Source organism: Gastrolobium bilobum, unplaced genomic scaffold (assembly GCF_033153095.1).
Source record: "Gastrolobium bilobum isolate Gb01-03AN ecotype WA unplaced genomic scaffold, APGP_CSIRO_Gbil_v1 utg17189, whole genome shotgun sequence".
Lineage (NCBI taxonomy): Eukaryota > Viridiplantae > Streptophyta > Magnoliopsida > Fabales > Fabaceae > Gastrolobium > Gastrolobium bilobum.
The window spans coordinates 2251-26937 of NW_026897786.1; the positions used below are offsets into that span (position 1 = coordinate 2251).

A 24687-nucleotide genomic window follows, 5' to 3' on the forward strand; every position below is an offset into this window, starting at 1 on the left:
CAGACACGATAAGAGAAAAGAAAATGGCTGTTTATGTCTTTTTTTGTTGTGTTTTTGAATTGTTTGTGTAATGTTATTACAGTTATCTTTTTAATAAATTTAAGAATGCACGAAACTAAGTTCTATATAGGAATCATATTTACGTCAATAATAAGATTAATTATTTTGAATTGATACGATTACTAAAATTGTTAAAACAATCAAATCCATTTCATTTCAACTTATCATGTATATCTAATTTATTAACTAAGTAATTTAATGTAGGATAATAACAAATTGAATAAGAGATTAAGAATGGAAAATAATATAGCTAGCCTAATAGGATGCACATTAGATAAATATTCTAATAAGATTATATTACACTGTACACTATATAATTTAGAATGGAGTAGAATATGGCCTAATAATAGGATGCACATTAGATAAATAATCTAATAAGATTATATTATACTATATATTATATAATTGAGAATTGAAAAGAATGATGTTGGTCTTTATCCATCCGCTTACCAAAAGAAAAAAAGATGGAAAAGAATATGGCCTGATAGGATCCACGTTATACAAATAATCTAATAAGAGTATATTATACTATATATTATATATTTGACGTAAACTAGATAATTAACAGGAGGAAAAATAAAGAAAAATATTCCTCGAAACAGACTTTTATCAAAAAAATTTAAAAGTTGTTCTTTTAACTTATTTATACATTAAATATTATTTTAAATTATTAAAAAATTAAATAGTTGTGATTTTAAAATAAAAATACATTTGACTGAAAATCCACTTTAAATTATTTTGTACGTTTACTTTAACAAATCTACGGAAACAAAGAAATTATTTACACATCTTTTCTTTTCAAACTATCTAAAATTAGAAGTCATTAATGGATAAATGTTGAAATTTTTTTAAAAGTGATCCGGACCCATACTAAGCATGTTGTCAACACTTATTTTTTCCCGACATTGTTTTTGTCTTTGATTATAATTACTCTCTTTTTTTTTTTACCAAAATTTTTATTAAAAAATAATTAAAAATATAGAAAAGTGTCACTGCTACAAATTATTTTCAATGATTTGTCGGTTTCCTTTGTATCTGTAAAGAACCTTGGGATACACCACCCCAAAAGCTAGCTCAAAGGGTGGGAGTGCCCAATGCCTTATAAACTCCACATTAGTTGGCTCATACAACCAATGTGGGACTATATATCTCAACACGCCCCCTCACACGAGAGCCCGCTAGGCTTGAAGGGTGGACAATGCACAGGCCCACCTACCTGTGCGAACAAAGAAATTCCACTTGAAAGAAAATGGGGGACAGTGAGAGGATCGAACCCGGGACACGAGGCTCTGATACCATGTAAAGAACCTTGGGATACACTACCCCAAAAGTTAACTCAAAGGGTGGGAGTGCCCAATGCCTTATAAACTCAACATTGGTTGCTCATACAACCAATGTGGGACTATATATCTCAACAGTATCAAAAGGCTACGTACAAGGCTGGGACATAAGGATGGGCTACACGCATCCAGGCTAGGATAAACATCAGCTTGACTGTTTAGCTGGAATGGAGACTCACAAGAAGAAAATTCTTGGAGCATACAAGAGGGAGAGGATCCTGCTCTTTAAGAGGAGCCGGATACTCAAGTCCAACATATCTGCTTGCGAAATACACGCAAAAGAGGACATGCACAACAGCACAAGGCCCAAGATTATCTTTGGGAATCAAGAAGCACAACATTTGTTGACATCTGATGAAGGAGATCTTGGAAGATATGGAAATGATATGATTTTAAGGGAGAAAACAAGAAAAAAGGAGAGATACCATATCAAAGACGGATTCTTTCCATCATGTGGGCTCAGTCGAAAAAATCAACTAAAGAAAAAGTTAGAGAAACAGCGTTCCCGGGTTCTATAAAATGTCAAGTCGTTAAAAGCAAAAAAGAAGAACAAAAGGAGGATGTTAGGTTTCAGGAACCTAAGAGAACAGAACAGAACCGAAAGAGAAAGGAAAAAAAATAGAATTTCTGTATGATATTGAATGAATGAATACAATTGATTATTACAAGTGTTATATACCCTTGAAGACTAACCCAATCGACACCTTCATGTATACGTGTGGCCTAACTAACTAACCACCTATTGATCACATGCAATTGAGTACACGTGTGAGTTAACTACTTAACCACCCACTACCCCACTTACTGATACAAGGGAAACACATTTATCAAGCTACAAAGTCAGTTAACACTGAGGAAGGTTTCCTACTCCTACTGGATCTTCTTATCCTAACATTGCCCTCTCCTTCAACAACAACCTTGTCCTCAAGGTTGATAGATGGATAGCATCGAAGCAAGTCTGATTCCTTCTCCCATGAAGCATCCTTAGGGACTGTGTTGGACCATTGTATAAGAAGCTCACAAACAGATTGGCCTTGATAAACAACTTGGCATGTATCTAAAATTGCCACTGGTACTTGGACAGGCTTGTTATACACAGCTAAGGGTGGAAGTGGATTAGAGACCACAGACATAGATCCAACACAAGGTTTCAACTGTGAAACATGAAATACTGGATGGATTTGACTTCTAGCAGGTAATTGCAATTCATAGGCAGTAGTTCCTAAGACACGAAGGACCTCAAAAGGACCAAAAAAATCTCTTAGCAAGTTTGTGATTAGATCTCCTTTCCACTGTTACTTGCCTGTAAGGCTGCAACCGAGCTCAAACTTTATCTCCTACCTGGAAAGAGCGCTCCTTGTGGTGTTTATCAAATTGGACTTTCATACGGTTTTGAGCCCTTTGCAAATGAAGCTTGAGTTGAGCTAAAACTTCATTTTGATGCTGTAACATGGTATCAATAGCTTCCAACTTAATCAAACCTCTAGGATAGAATGGTATCATGATAGGTGGTTTTCCAAAAACTGCCTGATAAGGAGACATAGCAATAGCTGAATGAATTGCGGAATTGTAGTGAAATTGGGCCCAACACAACAGATTACACCAGGAACGTGGTTGATCTCCACAAAAAGAACACAAATATTGCTCAAGGTATCTATTGGTTACTTCCGTTTGACCATCGGATTGTGGATGGTAGGAAGAGGTTGTTCTCAAAGTCGTACCACTCAACTTGAAGAGATGACTCCAAAATTTACTCAAAAAAATTTGATCCCTATCTTTGTAGAAAACAATTCCAGCACGGATCAACATATCAGGATCAGTATTTGGTTGATCCTTAAGCTTCTGATGCAGGGTCAATAGTTGAGGATCGGTTAAATTCTGAATTTTAATCTCAGATAACAAATCAAATTCTGGTTCTGATACTGAAACACATAAAGCTGCATCTTCATCAAACACCCGAGAGAGAGAATCAGCTACTGTATTAGCATGTCCTGGTTTATATTCGATATGAAAGGAATATCCCATCAATTTGCACAGATATTCTGTTGCTCAGCCGTGTGAATAGTCTGAGTGAGAAGCTCCTTGATACTTCTATGATCAGTACAAATGATAAATTTGGTCCCCAACAGATATTGTCTCCAACGTTTGACAGCAGTGGTAATAGCATATAGTTCTCTAATGTAAGTAGAAGAACTAATTAATCTTGGTCCTAACTTCTTACTGAAGTAGGCTATAGGATGTTCAGCTTGAAGTAATACAGCCCCTACACCATAATTTGATGCATATATATCAATAACAAACAGTTCCTCAAAGTTGGGCAGCCTCAAGACTGGTGTATGAGACATAGCCTCCTTGAGGTTTAAGAAAGCTGACTCAACTGTTTCTGACCAAGTAAAAGTAGTGGTTCCCTTTAATAAATTGGTTAAGGGAAGAGCCAAAGAAGCATAACCCTTGACAAATCTTCTATAGTATCCAGTTAATCCCAAGAAGCCCCTTAATTGCTTAATAGTTTTTGGAATCGGCCATTGAAGCATGGCTGAAATCTTTCTCGGATCAGCAAGGACACCATCAGCAGTGACTAAAGGCACATTTGTTGAGCTTAACTACAAAAGCATATTGTTGTAAGAATTGGAGAGCTATTTCCAAGTGCTGAACAAGCTCCTCAATAGTTTTACTGAAGACTAAGATGTCATCAAAAAAAACTATAATGAATCTTCTAATATAAGGCTTGAAGAGATGGTTCATGACTGATTGGAAAGTAGCAGGTGCATTTATCAAACCAAATGGCATGACCAAGAATTCAAAATGTCCATCATGTGTCCTAAATGCCATTTTATGAGTGTCAGCAGGTAGCATCCTAATCTGATGATAACCAGCCCTTAAATCCATCTTGGTGAATATAGTAGACCCCCTAGCTCATCCAATAGCTCATCAATAGTGGGAATAGGGAATCGATCTTTAATTGTGGCTGCATTAAGATCCCTATAATCAATACAAAGTCTCCATGAATTATCTTGTTTTTGAACTAACAAAACTGGGGAGGAGAAAGGACTTTGTGAATACTGTATGAAACCAGATGCCAATAGTTCAGAAACCTGCTATTCAATCTCAGATTTTTGGCTATGACCATATCTATATGGTTTGACATTAATAGGTTTGGTGCCTGCTGCCAAATGGATAGAATGATTTAACCCTCTGAATGGTGGCAAACCACTAGGTAGTGAGAACACTTGATGGAACTTCAATAAAATGGACCAAATAAGGGGATGGATATCAGCTTGCAGATCTAACAACTCAGGTATGATTGTAGCCTTTAGGGAAGAATCTGTTTCTGCATGCAAAGCATTACAACTTGCCCACTCCTGAGTAAGAAATGTATTCAAATTAGAAGTAACAGCCACTGCATTATGACCTTGTAATAGAATTGATTTTCCATCCCAAACGCATTCCATTGACTTACTGATATAGTCATGAGTAACCTTCCCTAACTGTTCCAGCCAAGGCATCCACAGAATGATGTTGATATCAGATAGATCCAAAATCCAGAGATCACACACAAACATATGTCCTTGAATCATCAAAGGTACCTTTAGACACTTTTTTCAGAATACATAACATCACCATTTCCCAAAAATACAAATAATCTAATAAGAGTATATTATACTATATATTATATATTGGGAGAGGTTATACTTACTACCTATTTTTCTTACTACTTGTTACTATCAAATCTTAACCGTTGATTTCCGTCAATCTAACGGTTGTAATTTATGAGGTCAGATTTATTAATTAATTATTAATTTGCAATAAATTATAACCGATAGAATAACGGAAATTAACGGTTAAGATTTAGTAGTAGGAGGTAGTAAGAAAAATAGGTAGTAAATATAACATTTCCCTTATATATTTGACGTAAATTAGATAATTAATGTGAGGAAAAAAAAAGAAAAATATTCCTCCGAAACAGACTTTTATCTAATTTTTTTAAAAGTTGTTCTTTTAACTTATTTATACATTAAATATTATTTTAAAGAGGAAGAATCCGTTTATAAACTTTTTTTACAAATTACATTAAGTATGACCAGTCATACACTCTTGATTGAAATATGACCGGTCATACTTAGTGTAATTTGTAAAAGTTTATAAACAAAAAGTTTATGAATATAATTTTCCCCTATTTTAAATTATTAAAAAAATTAAATAGTTGTGATTTGTAAATAAAAATACATTTGTCTAAAAATCCACTTTGAATTATTTTTTACGTTTACTTTAAAAAATTTACAGAAACGAAGAAATTGTTTACACATTTTTTCTTTTCGAACTATCTAAAATTAGAAGTAATTAAGGTAAGAATGGATATATGTTGAAATTTTTTTAAAAGTGATCCGGACGCATATTGTGCAGGTTAAAGGGTCCAGCCCAACAACAACTCAAGAGACTGAACAATGAAAACTTGAAGAATAAGAAGACATGTTTATCACGCGTATACATAATCACATTGGCACATGTTGCGATTACGGCAAGTATACCGATCGTTTCAAGTAATAAAATAGTGAGAAGAGTATCGTCCCACGAGGATTAAAGCACCAATTACTATCCTAATTATTCCCTTTAATTTGGACAATTCGATTTGGTTTGAAAAATAGATTTTGAATTAAAATAAAAGTAATTAAAATTTATTGCAGTAAAAATCAAGAACATTCAAGAATATTCAAGAACGAAAAGAATGATTATGAGAAAAGAAACTTTAATGACAAAATGTAGTGAAGGTATACTTCACCTTTGATCCTCTTATATAAATCTGAATTAATTCTTATAATTAATTAACACAACAGTTCAAACAATTCATCTTCTTCAAATTAATTAGTTAAACCCTAATATCTTAGTATATTTAACTCTTCAACTCAATTAGAACCCTAGTGTTCTAGTGATCCTTCTTGAATTAAGCATTAAGTCCGATGAATTAAAAAGTTTGCAATTCATACAAGCCTATGTCTAGATCATACACAAATTGTTGTTTTATCCCTGTCAAGATTAAAACCCCAATATGCGTATTGCGAGCTCTAACCCTCAAAACCCTATAAAATTGATCAGATCTGATCATAAGGCTATATAAAATTCATGCAAGGTAAAACAAAACTAATTGAATTAACATAATTATAAAAAAAAAAAATCAGAATTCATAAAGGATTCACATCGGATTCATAACTGTAACTACAAAAGAAAATTAGTCAGACATATCTGACTTAAACAAAATAAAATAATAAAAAGTATTCATCAAGAAGAAGAAGAAGAAGAAGAAGAAGAGTCAGAAGTTTTCACAAAGGTCTTCAATCTTCAATTTCTCTGAAATACTGATCTCCAGCGTAAGCCTCCAAGAATTCTCTCAATTTCTTGATCTCTCCAAAAGTCTCTCTGTAACACGCCGTGTATACCCGGTTTGTTAACATGTCATCGTATTAAGCAACGCTTAATTTAAAAATGCGGAATAACTTTTTACTTTCAATTATGACGTCATTATCATTACCAAGTTGAATTACTTAATTCATTTCAAAAATATTGCCTGTATGTAAATGAAAAAAAACAGATATCTATACGGAATAACCTCATATCATAAATAAGTGAGTATCTAAAATCACGGAACTACAACACGTAGCCCGGACATAATCCTGATACATTAATACAACTCGAATCTAAAGTAAAACATAGTCAAGTCAATGATGCATGGACAATCCTCATGCTCACCAAATAAGGCAACAAAGCCCAACATAGTCTCAAATCAATAACATAACATGAAACTAAAAGCATAATAGCAACAATCATAATCTAGCATCCAACATAAGCAGCATAACAGCATATAAATCAGCTAAGTTCTGGCCTCCTACCGCTAGAGGTCTCAACTCCCGCATTACCTGAACCTGAAATATATGCCCCTAAACGTGGGGTAAGATCTCTAAAAAGAAATCTCAGTAAGACAGGGGGTCCTCAAGGATATTCCACCCCAAGCTCACTTACATGTGCAATATAAGTTCTAAAAGCAGTAATTCCATATCAGTTCCAAAACCAGTGCAATGCAGCAGATAATCATGTCATGTGTGTTATAACTAATCTAATGGCCAGAGAAATGCAGGAATACGTCTATTACCCACACTAGTGCAAGACGCCATTTGCACCCACCCACAGTGTCACTGTCTTGTATGACGCCACATACTCAGGCTTACCGTCTAAGTGGAACAACACATACATATTATAAGTGTAAGAACCTGCACCGTTAATTAAGGAAGTTAATTAATTAATTATGTGAAATTATGAAATAATTCCATAATTGACCCTAATAATTATGATAAGGCTTAAATAATATTGGTAAGTGATTAATAATATTAAAAGTCGCTTTTCTGACGAAAAGTGCAGATACCGGTTCTGCTACTCGGTATAAATGCGTACCGGTGAAGTATCCCGGAAAATTATGATAAGTGTGTATATGTCACTAGAATAATATATAGGACTTGTAAAATAAGTTTCAAGTTAAAATAATGAGAACTGGTGCCAGAACTGTATGGCTATGGAAAAGCACGTACCGAAAAGGTACTGCGAAAAATAAAATAAAAATATGATAAATCATGGAAAAATGGCTAGGTTTAGAATCCCAAATTTGAGATTAAAATTTTAAGCGGAGCTATTATTTTTAATACTGTGTGATTAATTAAGTGGACATATTTATATACTAGGGCACAATGCCCTAGGTCAGAATTCAAACACTCCCACGTAGAGTTGCTAGTGCTATTTGGAGCTGCCACCTTTCGTTACACTATTCCATTGCTTTCTTCTCTTGAAACCAACCAAGTCTTATCCTTTTCTCTTGATTCTTCCTCTTCCATCTTGTGTGCACTTGAGAGTATACATTGTAAGGGAGAAAGTCACCTTCTTGCTGAGTGTAGCTTCTGAGTTTTGTTACTTGGGGCTGAGTTTGTGAACTACCTTGGTGGGGGCTTTGTTCATGTCTTTTGTGGTGCCAAGAAGTGATCTTTTGGCTTAAGGACCGAGCTTGGTGGTCAGATTTGTGTCTTTTAATAGTCAGAACCTTGGTGTGTAGTTGGAGACCTCTTTGCTGTCTCATTTTCGAGGTTGTGAGCCTTAGAGGTATACCATGATCATAGCTTTGTGTTTTTGAGGTTTTAAGCTTGTTTAATCGATTAAAAAGTAAAACTTGGATCATTTAAGTGAAAGAATGGGTTTCTGAGTTCTTAAGATGTTGTTGATTATCTGTTTTGAGAGTCATTGGATGGCCATGAGTTTTCGGTAGACCTAATTGGTTTGCCTATGGCTAATTTGGAGATCATCCTTGGCATGGACTGGATGTCCAGAAACTGTGTGATGATTGACTGTTGTGCTAAGAAAGTGGTGATGTCTCCTTGTGATTTCCCTACCAGTTCTTCTCCTTATTTATCAGTGCTTCAGGCGAGAAAGGCCTTAAGAGCAGGAGCATTTAGCTATGTTATGTTGGGAGGTTTGGTGAGCAGGACACAGGAGGATATTACTAGCATTCCTGTGGTGAGGGAATTTCTTGAGGTGTTTCTTGAGGATATCCCTGAATTTCTGCCACAGCGGGAGATAGAGTTCTCTATTGATCTTTTACATGGTGTAGGGCCTATTTTACTGGCTCCATACCGGATGTCTCCACCTGAGTTAGCGGAACTAAAGAAGCACATTGAGGATCTTTCCGCGAAAAACTTCATCTGATCGAGTGTGTCTCCATGGGGAGCACCGGTCATCTTTGTTAAGAAGAAAGATGGGACCATTCCATTGTGCACCAAATACAGACAATTGAACAAGGTGACAATCAAGAACAAGTATCTACTCCCACGCATTGACGATCTTTTGGATCAGCTTAGGGGTGCTTGCGTGTATTCCAAGATTGATCTTCGATTCGGATACCATCAGATCTGGGTTAAGCCGGAGGATGTCCCCAAGACTGTGTTTCATTCGAGATACGGTCATTATGAGTATTTGGTTATTCCGTTTGGGCTCACCAATGCACCAGCGGTATTCATGGACTACATGAACCGTATTTTTCAGCCATACTTGGATCGATTTGTGATCGTCTTCATTGACGATATTCTGATTTACTCTAAGAATGAGGAGGAGCATGAGGAGCACTTGAGGATTGTGTTACAGGTGCTTAAGGAGAAAAAGCTTTATGCTAAGCCTTCAAAGTGTGAGTTTTGGCTCAAGTCGGTGAAATTTCTTAGGCATGTGATTTCTGCAGAAGGAGTTGCAGTAGATCCAAACAAGATTGAGGCAGTGTTGAATTGGGAGAGACCTAAAACAGTTATAGAAATAAAGAGTTTCTTGGGTTTGGCAGGTTACTATAGGAGGTTCATTGAGGGATTCTCCAAGATGGTATTGCCACTGACTCGCCTTACCCGGAAGGAGACTCCTTTTGTGTGGACTCACGAGTGTGAGGAATGCTTTCAGGAGTTGAAGGAGAGATTGACTACTGCACCAGTGTTGACCCTTCCTGATCCTGTTGAGCAGATTGAGCTTTATTGTGATGCCTCTAAGAAGGGGTTGGGTTGTGTGTTGATGCAAACTGGTAGAGTTATTACTTATGCTTCAAGGAAGTTAAAGCCTCATGAGGAGAACTACCCAACTCATGATTTGGAGTTGGCAGTGATTGTCTTTGCCTTTAAGATTTGGAGGCATTACTTGTGCGGAATGAAGTTCGCAGTGTTCAGCAATCATAAGAGTTTAAAGTACCTGTTTGACCAGAAGGAGCTGAACATGAGACAAAGAAGATGGATGGAATTTTTGAAGGACTATAACTTTAAGTTGAAGTACCACCCAGGCAAGGCCAATGTGGTAGCTGATGCTTTGAGTCGAAAATCTGTGAGTCTATCCAGTTTGATGATTGGTGACTATGATGTGATTGAGAAGTTCCGAGACTTGACAATGACCTCTTTGTTTGGAGGTGCACTTCTGGAAATGGAAACTGTGAGAGTTGAAAATAAGCTGATGGAGAAGATCAAGGAGGCACAAGTGCAAAGGGAGTGCCTTGACTATGTGAAGAACCAAGACGGTGTGTCTTGGAATGAAGAGGGATTGTTGATGTTCCAGAAAAGGATTATAGTTCCTAGAGGTCCATTGACTGAGGAGGTGATGTCAGAGACTCATAAGGGCCAATTCACTATCCACCATGGGGCTACAAAGATATACCAAGACTTGAAGAGGAATTTCTGGTGGCCGGGAATGAAAAAAGACATAGCGGTGTATATGTCCAAGTGCTTGATATGTCAGAAAGTGAAAATTGAACACCAGAGGCCGTCTGGTAAGCTTCAACCTCTAGAGATTCTACAATGGAAGTGGGAGAGCATTTCCATGGATTTCGTTGTGGGGTTGTCAAGGACTCAGGTTGGTTATGACTCTATATGGGTCATTGTGGATAGATTGACTAAATCTGCTCACTTCCTTTCGGTGAAGACGAGTTTTACCACCGAGCTGCTGGCTAGATTGTATGTTAGAGAGATTGTGAAGCTTCATAGGGTGCCCGTGAGTATCATTAGTGATAGGGACCTGAAGTTCACGTCTCGATTTTGGGAGGCATTTCAGAGTTCCTTGGGGAAACAGTTGAGGCTAAGTACAGCCTACCATCCTCAGACATATGGCCAGACTGAGCAGATGATACAGACACTGGAGGATATGTTGAGAGCTTGCACTCTAGAGCAAGGCTCAGCTTGGGATCAGTATCTTCCCTTGATTGAGTTCTCATACAACAACAGTTTTCATGCTAGCCTGGGCATGGCTCCTTACGAGGCATTGTATGGTAGGAGATGTCGGACTCCTACTTGTTGGGCAGAGGTTGCAGATCGGGAACTGTTCGGACTTGATTTTGTGAAGGATACTACAGAGCAAGTTAAAATTATCATAGAAAAGTTGAAGCAAGCTCAAGATCGGCAGAAGAGCTACTACGATGCCAGGCATAGGCCATTGCAGTTCAATGAAGGTGAACATGTGTTTGTAAGATTATCTCCGGTCACGGGTGTTGGGCGAGCTCTCGGAGTGAGGAAGCTTAGTCCTAGATTTATTGGGCCTTATCAGATTCTTGGTAGGGTAGGGCCCGTTGCCTACTGGCTTGCCTTACCGCCAAACTTAGCCAACCTCCATGATGTTTTCCATGTGTCACAATTACGGAAGTATATTGCGGATCCATCACATGTCGTGCAACCGGATGAGGTGGAAATACGAGAGAACCTCAAGACCCCCGTAGGACCACTCAAGATTTTGGATCATGGCGAGAAGAAGCCTATGAGCAGAGTTATTCCTATGGTCAAGGTGCAATGGGAAGGAAGAACTCCTGAGGAATGCACTTGGGAGCGGGAGGACGAACTTCTCCATATCCCGAGTTCAAGAACAGGTATGTCTCTAATTTTGCGGACAAAATTCTTAAAAGGTGGAGTGAATGTAAGAACCCGCACCGTTAAATTAGAAATTTAATTAATTTAATTATGAGCTAAGAGATAAATTTCATAATTGACCTTGAATAATTATGAGTGAGCTTAAATAATTATAGTAAGTGATTAATAATGTTGAAAGTCGTTTTTCTGACGAAAAGTGCAGGTACCGGTTCTTCTTCACGGTATAAATGTGTAGCAATGAAGTATCCCGAAAAATAATAAAAAGTATGTATATATTACTAGAGTAATATCTAGGACTAGTATGTCAAGTTTGGAGTCAAAATAATGAGAACTGGTGTCGGAACTAATACCGACAACGAGAAAATGCGTACCGGAAAAGTGTTGCGAAAAAATAAAATAAAAATATGAAAATTTCTAGAAAAATATCTAGGTTAAGAATCTAAAATTTTAGAGTTAAACGAAGAGCGAAACTAATTAAACTAATACAGCTAGTTTAACTGAAGTGACAATATAAATAGAAATGGGATCTAAACCCTAAGCTTTTAAAATACCTCAGTCGTTGCTGATTGTGGCTGTCGTTGGGGTCTTCTTGGAGACTTGGTTTTTTCTCTTGAAAAGCCTCCAAAGTTTTCATTTTTCTCCTCCTCTCCTCCATTGAAACACCACCCAACCATTAAAGCTCTAGTCTTGTTGAAGGAGAAACCATTGTTGAAGGAGTGTTTTCTCAACCTCTAAAGCTCTCATTTTTCTGTTCTCAAAATGATCCAAGGTAAACTTAACTATCCCCTTTGTAAATCCATAAATTGGTTATAACCCTTGTTATGTGTTACTGTTACATTGGCATTTTTGAAATTTCTCTGTGTTTCTTTTCTTCGGTTACATAGCCATTGGTTTTGTCATTTTTGTATGTTTTGCTTTCATCGATTTGCGTGATTTAAAATGAAATTCTGCACCTTTTTCTTGGGTATTCACCAAACCACAAAGGATACAAGTGTCTCAACTCCAATGGGAGGTTATTCATGTCTCGTCAACTGCATCACTTCCTTGTTAATCCTAAGATTCCGCTACAGTTTCAATCAGAACTGAATCGAACTCAAGAAATAGTTAATCCAGTCTACACTGATTGGATCAAACAAGATCAAATGCTTCTTTCGCGGTTACTGTCAACAACTTCTGAAGAAATTCTCAATGAAATTCTAGGACTTCATCATGCTTATGAAGCCTGGGAACAAATTCACAAACTTTTGCGGGACTATATATCTCAACACGCCCCCTCACGCAAGAGCTCTTTGGGCTAGAAGCGTGGAATTGCACATGCCCAATTTTTGGTTTACCTTTTTGTGCTTTTTATTTTAATTCCACTTTAAAGTGGGGGACGGTGAGGCTCTGATACCATGTAAAGAACCTTGAGATACACCACCCCAAAAGCTAGCTCATAGGATGGGAGTGCCCAAGGCTTTATAAACTCCACATCAGTTGCTCATACAACCAATGCGGGACTATATATCTCAACAACATGAAATCAGTCTCTGATAGTCAATGAAGATAATGCATTTTCTACATCCAAGATGGTCCAAGTCGTTATATATATATATATATATATATATATATATATATATATATATATATATATATAGGGACAGGATCCGTTTACAAATTTTTTTGAATTTTTTTACAATTTACATTGTATTTTCCCGGGAGAACATAGTGTAGTTTGTAAAAGTTTGTATTCTCCCGGGAGAATACAAACTTTTACAAACTACACTATGTTCTCCCGGGAGAATACAATGTAAATTGTAAAAAAATTCAAAAAAGTTTGTAAACGGATCATGTCCTTATATATATACATATACACATGTGTGTGTATGTCAAAGTTATATACTTTACCTGACTCCACGTCAAAGTTATACATTGTTAAAGCTTTATATTGTTAAAGTTATATATTATTAACGTTACTGTTCTCGGATTTGTTAAAGCTTTATATTGTTAAAGTTATATATTATTAACGTTACTGTTCTCGGATTATATATATATAATACATATATATATATATATATATTTATATACAATATATATATTCAAATATAATATACATATATTATTGTGGCTATTTATATATATTTATAAGATAATAATCATCTAAAATTAAATAAGTTAAATGGTATGTCTTAGAAAGGATATGTAGGTTCGAAATGAAAAAGAAAATAATATCTGATTGCCTCGAAATTTTAGAATATGTATATTGATACTATGATGGTCATTGAACCAGATTTGTGAGTGCATTGGATTCTATTTGTGGTGTGGACCCTTGTGATACCGAGTTCGAGTCAGAGGGGCATACGGGTACAGGTAAGCTTCTGGTCCTCGAATTTTTCCTCTGTTTGTTCCACCAACCTCCATGGGAGGGCAGTTTATGTGCACGGTATGCTCTGGTGAAAATGATATATATATATATATATATATATATTAATATTTTCTTGAGATATGTGGATATGTCTGTTAATGTAATGTATGGATGTGATGTTAGTACTTGTAAGATCAGGAAGCAACCCTGGTGTGCATGGCATGAGGCAGCATCCCTCATGTTTGGTAGGTAACAGACGTGCATAAACCTTATCATGTTCCCTGGCCAGTCGAATCACATATGCATACATCACATACATGAGATATTATTGTTGTTGAGTTATTGTTGTTGAGATATTAATGTGGAATATGGAGTATTGCTGATTGAATGAATTGTTATAATATGCCCATACATTTTATGTGTTTTGAATTTATTATATACCTGTAAGTGAGCATGGGGCGAAAAAGTTCTTGAGGACCCCTTGTCTTACTGAGGTTTCTTTTTAAAAATCTCACCCCATCTGGGGCACATTTTCAGGTTCAGATAGTTATATGGAGGACCCTAAAGGCAAGAAGCCGGAGATATTTAGTTGATAGTATGCTTGCATATTTACTTTGTTTTATATATATGACTTATGCTGAGACTTGATGCTGTTACATTTTAATCAGACTTGGCTAATTATATTTATGTGAGCAGGGGGATTGTCCCTGCCACTTGAGATATTATTTTCTGTTGAGACTTGAGTTATGTAATAATGTATCAGTACATTGTCATGGCTACTTGATGTAGTACTATGACTTGGTATTTTTATATTATTTGAGGTTATACAGTACATGAGCTGGCATTACATACAGGTTTAGTACTAACGTTTCTTTTTAGCACATTGAGGTTTAATATTGAGATAATTGCACAGGATATATTCATAATTGAATTAATAAGCTTCCGCATTATGTTTTAATTAATTAAGCAGGGTTTAAATTATCATATGTATGTTAATACACCGGGTGCACACGGGGTGTTACAAGCCACACAAAGGCAAATCCCAAACAAGATTTCGATCACAAGTGGAGGCATAATTATTTCATGACATTCAACAAATTCGTTCAAGTGATAATTTGGCAGATTTATTTACCAAGGCATTACCTACTTCAAGTTTTGAGAAGCTTTTATACAAGATCGAGATGCGTAAACTCAGAGATATTAAATAATGTTATCATCAGGGAAAGTCAAATATGTGTTGCACTCTTTTTTCCTTAACCATGGTTTTGTTCCTTTAGGTTTTCCTTATAAGGTTTTTAATGAGGCAGCCTCTAATACATATTTCTTTTCAATAGGATCATTGGACATCCAAGGGAGAGTGTAATAAATAATATTGATTGTTGGTTGTGCATGGCCGTTGAATGTTCTGTAATCACTGAATAAGTAATTGTGGTCATTTATCATTGTAACTGTCTTATGAGCCTATAAATAGAGGCATCAAAGGGCATGATAATATACAACAAGAATATATTTCCCCTGTCTCTCTCTTATCTCCATATTTTCTCCTAATTATCTATATTTATTTTACAACACAATTCATTTTTTCTCCTTTTTTTTCCTTTATTATTTTGTGGTATTTCACTATTGTATTTTTTCCCGTAATATAACAGTTAATGAGCGTATTAGTGTTGGTTAATTAAGTTGAATATTTAGAACTTGTAGACGGTCGAAAATGGAGAATTTCAACATTAGAATTAACCTTAAGTAAAATTATTTTTAAGAAAAATTAAAATATGTATATTATTTTTTATTTTTTATTATTAGACTCAAGTTAAAAACAGTTTAAATTGAATTAGTATAAATAAATAAATTTTACATTATATTCAACGAATAACGTGATAAATTAAATATAATTTGTAAGGCATTAAGGCCAATATAAGTTTAATCGAGATCACAGATTGCAAAAAAAATAAAAATAAAGAAAGAGGAACATAATAATTTTGTGCATGTATAGATTAGAAGCAGAGTCTTCTCTTACAGGCCTCAAATGGCAGGGTGTACAAGCATCCTAATTCTTTAACAATCTCTTCAATCAAATCCCTGCAGATACAATCCTGCAAAGCCAATCCTATTCTTCCAATCTCTCTCTTTTCTCCCCAAGCAACGTCCCTACACACTTCCTCCACACTTTTTATCATGGCTTTGCTACTCCACATCACTGATTGATCTTCGTCCTTCACTTTCTTATGTACCAACTCGCTTGTCATTCTCTCGTAAATATACGTGTTGCTAATTTCTTCTTTTCCTGGTTTTTTCAGTAACTGCTGCTTTTGTTGCTGCATTCGCCCTGTGCATAAAAATGTCATTATCCACATTAATGATATTCACTTTTAAACAATTATTTATGCGAATATAATTTCTCATGTTTCATAAGAAAAAAATTTCTCGCACAAAAAAATAATTAAGATCCACTTATTTTCTTTCTATTTCTTCTTTTTAATATATTTCATTCACTTTTTTGTATGTATATTGTCTCGTACAACATGAGAAATTATATTCCTAGGGAGAAAATATTTTTCATGTTGCAAGTAAATGAGAGAATAAAGAAAAAAAAAAGTGAATCTCTTTATTTCAGTGATGGGTATTAAATTAAATAGGTAATGCATGATATATTAGGCATAAATTTATTAAGAAATGAGATAAACTGTTTTCAATTTATGGATATGCGTGCATTATATCCTTGATATAGGTACATTTTTTTTTTATAATTTCTTTGGAGTATAGGTTTTTAGTGTGGACAAATCTAGATGGAGATTTCTATGGTATGATTAGAAATGACCACAATGATAACTGTTCCGTATAAAACACAAACGTGCGAAGACAGTGTCTTCTTCAAGCCACCACACACATGAATGTTGCTGCAGTAGTGCAGTACCTGCGCAGGCAAGCAACCAAGGCTCATAGTTGTTGAGGAGGGGATGGTGGGTGGGGTACAAAATTAACAAAACCCTGAAAAAGTGGGTTTCTGCATGGCCAGTGCTGGTAAAGCTCCAAAGGTTGGTGTTTTCTTTTTCTTTTTTTTTTCTCTCTCTCTCCCCTCCTTTTTCTTTTCAACATCTTTTGACTGCCTCATGACATGAGGCATAGTCCACAGAGTACAACTTGTGGTCCAAGATCCATCCACCAAAAGTACAATTTATTAGTTTCTTATTGTTTTGGACCAGAACAAAACGGACATTTTGGGCTTCTCTTAAATTTTGGAACAAAATATGGAAAAAATTTATTCATTGTTTATGTCATAACAGATAGCTGTAAATTACTTTGCGTTAAATTGGGTGCAGGATGATTGCACGGGCAAGATGAAATTAATTTGTCTCCCACTATGATGGTCATGATGGTGCGGAGTACAAGGAGTTATGATTTTAAAAATGGAATCCTAAAACTCATTGATAGAGGCAGCATGTGTGCTTTTCGATCAAAAATTATAGTGTCTCCTTTTCACGGGTAAGTAAGTAAGTAACTCCTTCTACATCATCAAAGCTAATTGCAAAATATGCTTCTTTCTGGCTTAGGGATTGTAAGTTTTCTTTCATAAAAATGGCAACTAATCATTTCTCTTGTGGGGAGAAAAAAAAAAAAAGAAAGCTAACTTTCCATTGGTATATGTCACTTATAGATTGATTTTTTCAGTCATTGACTAATTTTTGTTTTTGTCTTCGTGTTATCTTAGTACTAAATCCAAATATAAAAAATGAAGCAATTTTGCTATTAATCACAAAGTATAAAACAAGTTTATTTGTGCTCCATTCTTTCTCTACTTTAGTCATTTCCTACCTAACTCTTGGGAGAAAAGAAGATACTTTTGAAAGTTGATATATTAAGCTCTAAAAGTGTGCAAAAAGAAGAAGGGGGATGAAAGAGATAATGATCCACATAATACAAGGAAAGACAAAAACCTATTTCTTTTCTAAAACAAAAATAATAATGCATAAAACATATTTAAGGAATACGTAAAATTATAACTAGTTTGCTAACAAAATAAAGTTTGAAACTATCGATTTCACTTTGAACAAAGTAAACACTTCATATATTATACATGACCATGCCGAATATGCCATAACCATTAACCATGCAAAACTAGAATTAAGCTACCTATAGGCATGTGTGATAAATATATGAAAAATCAAAATTATAGCGAACTTATTGACCAGAATTTGTAAGCTATTAAAAAAACACCTTTAATACGCCATATTTGACTTAAATTAACATTAAAAAAAATGGTGATGGTGAAGATTGATAGAGAAGAGAAATAGAAAGGGCCTACCAAATGAATGCCGTCCCGAGTGGCAGTTTGGACTGAGTGGCGAACGAGTGAACTCGTCAAGCACAGACACTGGACTCGGCTGCTGCTGCTCGCCGTTAATCACCGAACACTTCACCTCCGAGACCGTTCTCATTTTATCCTCAAAGCCACCGATGCTACGTGATGCCGCCGGCAACGGCGGCGGCGGCGGATCAGCCAACCGCACGGCCTCGATGATCTTCTTCAGCGACTTCAGATCCTCGTCGCACCGCTGCAATGCTCCCAGCAGCCTCTGCCTCTTCTCTGCCACCGATTCCGGCGTCGCTGTAACCGCCTCCAGCCCCATCAGCCTCGCCACCAGCGCCGGCGGATCCCGGGGATTCTCCGCCGCGGTTGCCGGACTCGATCGTCGAATCTCCGCCGGCAACGTCGGGCTCCTCGGCACCTGGCGCGACAATCTCGGATTACGGCCGGCGACACCATCGGCGGTGTTATCCTGTTTAGCGTTTTCCGGTTGCGAAGCGGCGATGGTGGAAGCGGAAGAACCGTGATTCCTAACCTGCTTCTTCCCTGAGAAAAAGGACAAAAGGAAAGAATAATTATATGTAATGAAAATTTTCTGAGTAACGAAACAGATTTTGCGTGGGACCGGGAAAAATGTGAAACGAACCGAAGGTGAGGAATCGGCGAGGGCGGTTGGAGTGGGAGTTGGAGATGAGGTGGAGAATGCCGGACATGCAGCCTACGGTCTTGACGAGATTTTTCTCCGGCGCGGTTTCTCGCCGTGACGACGACAGCGACACGGCGCTGCTTTGTCTCTTCATCACTCTCTCTCTCTCTCCCTCTCCCTCTCTTTCTCTTCTTTTCACTCCCAGTGTTGGACTTAGTGGTGCTGTAAAAGCCAAAGGGTAACGGTCATCACAAGAACAACGTAAGTTAAAGCAAATTGCACGTGGAATGTTAAGTAACATTGTTCGGTTACTTTTTCTCTTTTGATTTTATATACGGGATTAACATTTCACCTTTGAGATGAGATAACTTTATGGGAAATATTACTTTCATTTCGTATAAGATATCTTTTTTTATGTTCTCTCATTTCGATTTTCGTACCTCACTTTTTTTTTTCTTTTTTTTTGTAATGGTGGAATCCATCTATTTTCTCTCTACAACATAAAATAACTATCTTATGTTAAATGAGATTAATAAAACCTTAAGTTTATTTAGTGTAACCCAAAACAACTTCGTTACTAAATTAATACTTGTTATGATAGGAAAGTTAAATTTTTGAAATACTCTTTATTTTTTATTTTCAATCCAAAATAACATATCGTTTTGTGTTTTGTGAGATGTAGGAGACAAGTATTATTTCTTGTTACATGATAAATATTTATATATATATATATGTTCGCTTTTTCTACCGTCAATATAGATAACTTATCTTCATTAAGTCTAAAACGACATCGTTTTGGGATAAAAATTAAGGTATTTTTTTAATTATAATTTATTTCAGGGTTATAATAGTCTCTCTTTTTTTGGTAAACTATAATAGTCTTTTTTATTATAATTGTTTAATTTTTCAACTTAAAATGACGTCATTTTGGAAACGAATGTAGATAACTTATCTACCTTCAATGTAGAAACATTAAAACTATATATAGGCTTAATAGTTCTAATGTCGTATCAGATAAATTTTAGCTCCTACATATATATAAAAGTATGTAGGGCCGTATTAAGAGAAGAGAAATAAAAAAATATAGCCCCACACACTTTTATATGTATGTAAAAGATAAAATTATTTTCTACAACATAAAAAATAGTAATTTCATATATATATATATATATATATATATATATATATATATATGAGAAAAATATTTCTCAAGCTGCTTGAGATATATTTCTGTTCGGTTATCCCAAAACTACGTCGTTTTGTTTATTTATTTCCTTATATGAATTAATTTACCTTTGAATAGCTATGATTCTCTTTTTTTCTCTCTTCCTTTATCACCGTTGATCCATCTTTGTACGGTTATGATTTAGTGGCCAGAAATAAAATTATCTTAAGCAACTTGAGAAATGATACGCCCTATATATATCAGAAAAATATTTCTGCAGTTAATGCAGATAAGTTATCTACGTTTATTTCCAAAACGACGTCGTTTTGGGGTTGAATGATTAAAAATTTATAATTATAAAGACTATAATAACCCTAAAATAAATTAAAATTAAAAAATAACATGATTTTTGTCTCAAAACGACGTCGTATTGGGCTTACTGCATATAACTTATCTGCAATAACTGCAGAAAAAGCGAACCCTGTATATTTATATATAGATAAAATCATTTTTGCAGCCGCTATACGTACAGCAACGACAGGTGTATGGTTACGATAACCCACATTTAATGCTTTCATCCTTTGTATGGTTATGATTCCTCACAATTAATGTTTTCAAATATATATATATATATATATATATATATATATATATATATATGGAGTTTACATTTCTGCAACTGTTGTACGTGCAGCAATCAAATACTTGCTCCATATATATATATATATAGGGAAAAACTATTCTCATGTCACATGAGACAAGTTTTCTCTCTTACACACCCTTCGATAACTGTGTCATCTTTTTCTTTTCTTTTTCTTTATTTTTTCAAGTGGTGGAGCCCACTAATTTGTCTCTATGACATGAGATAATTATCTCCTTTAACATGAGATTAATAAAACTCATATATATATATGTGTTTTATTAATTTCATGTAAAGGAGATAAATTATCTCATGTCATAGAGACAAATTTGTGAGCTTCACCACCTGAAAAATAAAAAGAAAAGAAAAGAAGAAGGTGGCACAGTTATCGAAGGGTGTGTATGAGAAAAAATTATCACATGTAACATAAGAGTAATTTTTCCCTATATATATATATATATATATATATATATATATATATATATATATATATAACGAATCTTTTAATTTCAATGTAAGATTAAAAATTCTTACTCTTTATCTTAATAGTTGATTTCCGTCCATGCAATGAAAATTAATGGCTGAGATAGAGAGGAAGACTTCTTAATTCTACACCAGAGTCAAAAAAATCACTCCTTATATATTTATATTATATTTTTAAAAAATATTGGAATTGTTGGAATGGTAATTTTGAAATGATTATTTATCTCGTTTATTTTTTATTTTATTTTATATTTTTTGTGGTTACTAATTTTGTTTGAATTGTATGTTTTGTGGGGATTATTTTGTTAATTAGTATTAGTAATGAGGAGTGATGGCGAAGGAGTGGTTGAGTGAAATGAGGGAGTGAGGGTTTGTTGCACGGGATATCGATGATTGCCACGCCAAAAGAAGGAAAAAGTTGCAGCGAAGGACTCGCTAAAAGGAAAAGAAAATAATGGGATTGGTGATGGCTTTGGCATCCAAATATGCATGAAACTCATTATGAAAATTGAAGTGAAATAATGGCATTGAAGGCATATATTGATTTCGTATTAATATTTATCTTATTGGCATTGGATGTTGTGATACAGTGTATATATTTCTTGTTACAATTATCATGTTTTGGAAATTATACATTGCATGATGCTTTGATTAGCTAGGGAGTTTAAAACATTTAGATATCTTAATTTATTATTTCAATTCCATGAAATTAATTTGCATAAGGGTATTTGAATAAAATCATATAGGAATAATAATTAGTTGACTTCGATAGTATTTTTTATACTATTAACTTGTTATGAGGTTTGTCAGGCGGGTCCATGGTGAAACTCGTGGTGGGGGCTACTACCAACCGTAACAAGTGGATCCGACATCATGTCTCAACCCAAAACCTTAAGGCATTGGGTTCATGGGTCCTTCCACTTATATACTCTTCACTTAGCCCATTACCAACCAATGTGGGACTCATCACACTTGAATAATCCAACAATCTCCCCCTCAAGTGTGAAACCCACCATTGGTATGCTCCCCTCAACCGAGTACCCCAAGTGCAAAGTACTCGACCCGCCTCCTAGCCAATCACCAGGCTAGCTCGAGCCCAACCCGGCTCTGATACCAATGTCAGGCGGGTCCATGGAGAAACCTGTGGTGGGGGGCTACCACCAACCGTAGCAAATGGATCCGACACCATGTCTCAACCAAAACCTTAAGGCATTGGGTTCATGGGTCCTTCCACTTATATACTCTTCACTTAGCACATTACCAATCAACGTGGGACTCATTACACTTGAATATTCCAACAAGGTTAATGAGTTTTTGAGTTAAGATCTTTTAACCTAATACTTACGCTTCTCTTTATACTATAGCCTAGGATGCACGGACACTGACACGGGACATGACACGACGCGTCGATACATTAATTTTAAAAAATGGCATATTTCAACACGTTGGAACACGTTTTGATATTAAATAATGTTTTTAATATATATAATATAACTTATATTTAATACATATAACAGTGCATAATAAATCATATAACCAATCAAATATTCAAATTTTATAGCATAAATATAAAAAAAAAATTCGTACCTTGTTAATTTTTCATGTCAAATTTCATAACAGAAAAAAATTGATTTATAAATGATTTTTTTATTTTAAGTTAATAAAAAAAAATTAGACTAAAAAAAAAACGTGTCGGAACGTTGACCACGTGTCAAAAAATGTTGAATGCGTGTCAAAAAAACGTGTCGAAGAGTTGACCATGTGTCCCAAAATATTGACCGCCTGTCGGAACGTGTCGGAGCGTGTCGGTGTCTGACACGCATTTTTTAAAAAAAATGTCGTGTCGGGGTATTGCAGACTATAGCTACCTAATTTCTATGCAGTTCAAATGGTAGTTAAAATCTCGATTTAAATCTACGCTTTTACGATTTTTTTTAATCAAAACGATTTCATCAAAATTCCAAACAATTTTACGTTTTTATGATTTTTTTTAATCAAAACGATTTCATCAAAATTTCAAACAATTTTACTTTTTTATGATTTTTTTTACGTTAGAATTTTACGTTTTATAATTTTTTATCCTCTTTCCGATTTTACGTAAAATCCCGATTTTAACTACCATAGTTTAACCCATATAGTTCTCCAATTTTAGAGCGTACAGTGCTTCTAACGGTTAATAACAGTCATTATAATAATAAATGAGACGAAAAAAATGAGCAGGGTGAGAGTATATGTTTATCTTCCTCAATATTATTTTTGGAAAGAATTTAAAGTCTTAATTCCGGAATCCACCCATTAATCGCGAAACAATAAACCCATGGAAAATCTCCTAAAAAAAAGTCATGATAATGGCTGTATTTTAGAAGGAACATTATATAAAAACTCTGCACATTTTTTAGTAGTACAATTATTATATTTTTTTCTTATCTTATTTTATTTCAACTCTTCATAAGAGACGTAGGAACCTCTTCACTACTCGATTTTTCTATCGCATGTATTATGTATGAGAAAAAGATGTGTCATTTTAAGTGCCTGTTTAGATCTTTTTTTTAAGCTAAAAGCTACTTATAAGCATAAGCTAGGCCAAACAGATTTTGAAAAAAGCTCTTTTTTTTTATAATGAAGAAAAAAGCTGAAAACTAAAAGCTCCTAGAGGAGCTTTTTTTTAAGCTCTTCTTTATTTTTCTTGAATTGTGTGCTTTTTTTTTTAAATGAAGAGTGATAAAGATAAAAAGAGATAATTTTCTTGAAATATGTGCTTTTAAGTAATTTTTAAGTTTAAACTTTTATGTAATTTCCAAACAGCTTTTAGCTTCTTTTTTTAAGCTCTTTTTTTAACTTTAACTTATAAGTAGCTCCTAGCTTAAAAATAAGAGGATCCAAACAGGCTCTAAATGACACATCTTATGTTCTTTCACTTTCACAAAGAGGTGGAATTTATACTTTTAAAACTTTTCTCCCTCTCTCTCTTATAATCTATCTCTTTCTCTCACTTAGATTAAATGACACAATTTTATGTCCTTTAGAATGATACACATTTTTTCGTATTGCCTAAAAGTCTTTTATCACTAAAATGCTCATCATCCTCACAATAAAAAAAAAAACAAAAAATAATTATAATTGTCAAATCTTAAACTACTTTTAAATTAGGATATTTCGTGGCAGAATGGACTAAAAATTTCTAGCGAACTATTTCTCTTAAAAAAATTCATCTAGAAAAATAGCCGATCTAGTGGCAACAACATTTAGTGGATTTTTGGTACAATTTACTCTTTTTATGGCGGAACTTTC

The 24687-nt window shown here is 34.9% G+C and overlaps 1 protein-coding gene across 1 annotated transcript; it reads right to left on the reverse strand.

Moving 5' to 3' along the window:
- Window positions 1-16150: 16150 nt before the first annotated feature.
- Window positions 16151-19409, reverse strand: LOC133310325 (uncharacterized). Its single transcript, XM_061511240.1, has 3 exons — window positions 19109-19409; window positions 18460-19008; window positions 16151-16482 (listed from the first exon to the last, which is right to left on the reverse strand). Exons 1-3 carry the CDS (start codon window positions 19407-19409, stop codon window positions 16151-16153), a joined length of 1182 nt encoding a protein of 393 aa, XP_061367224.1.
- Between the last annotated feature and the right edge of the window lie 5278 nt (window positions 19410-24687).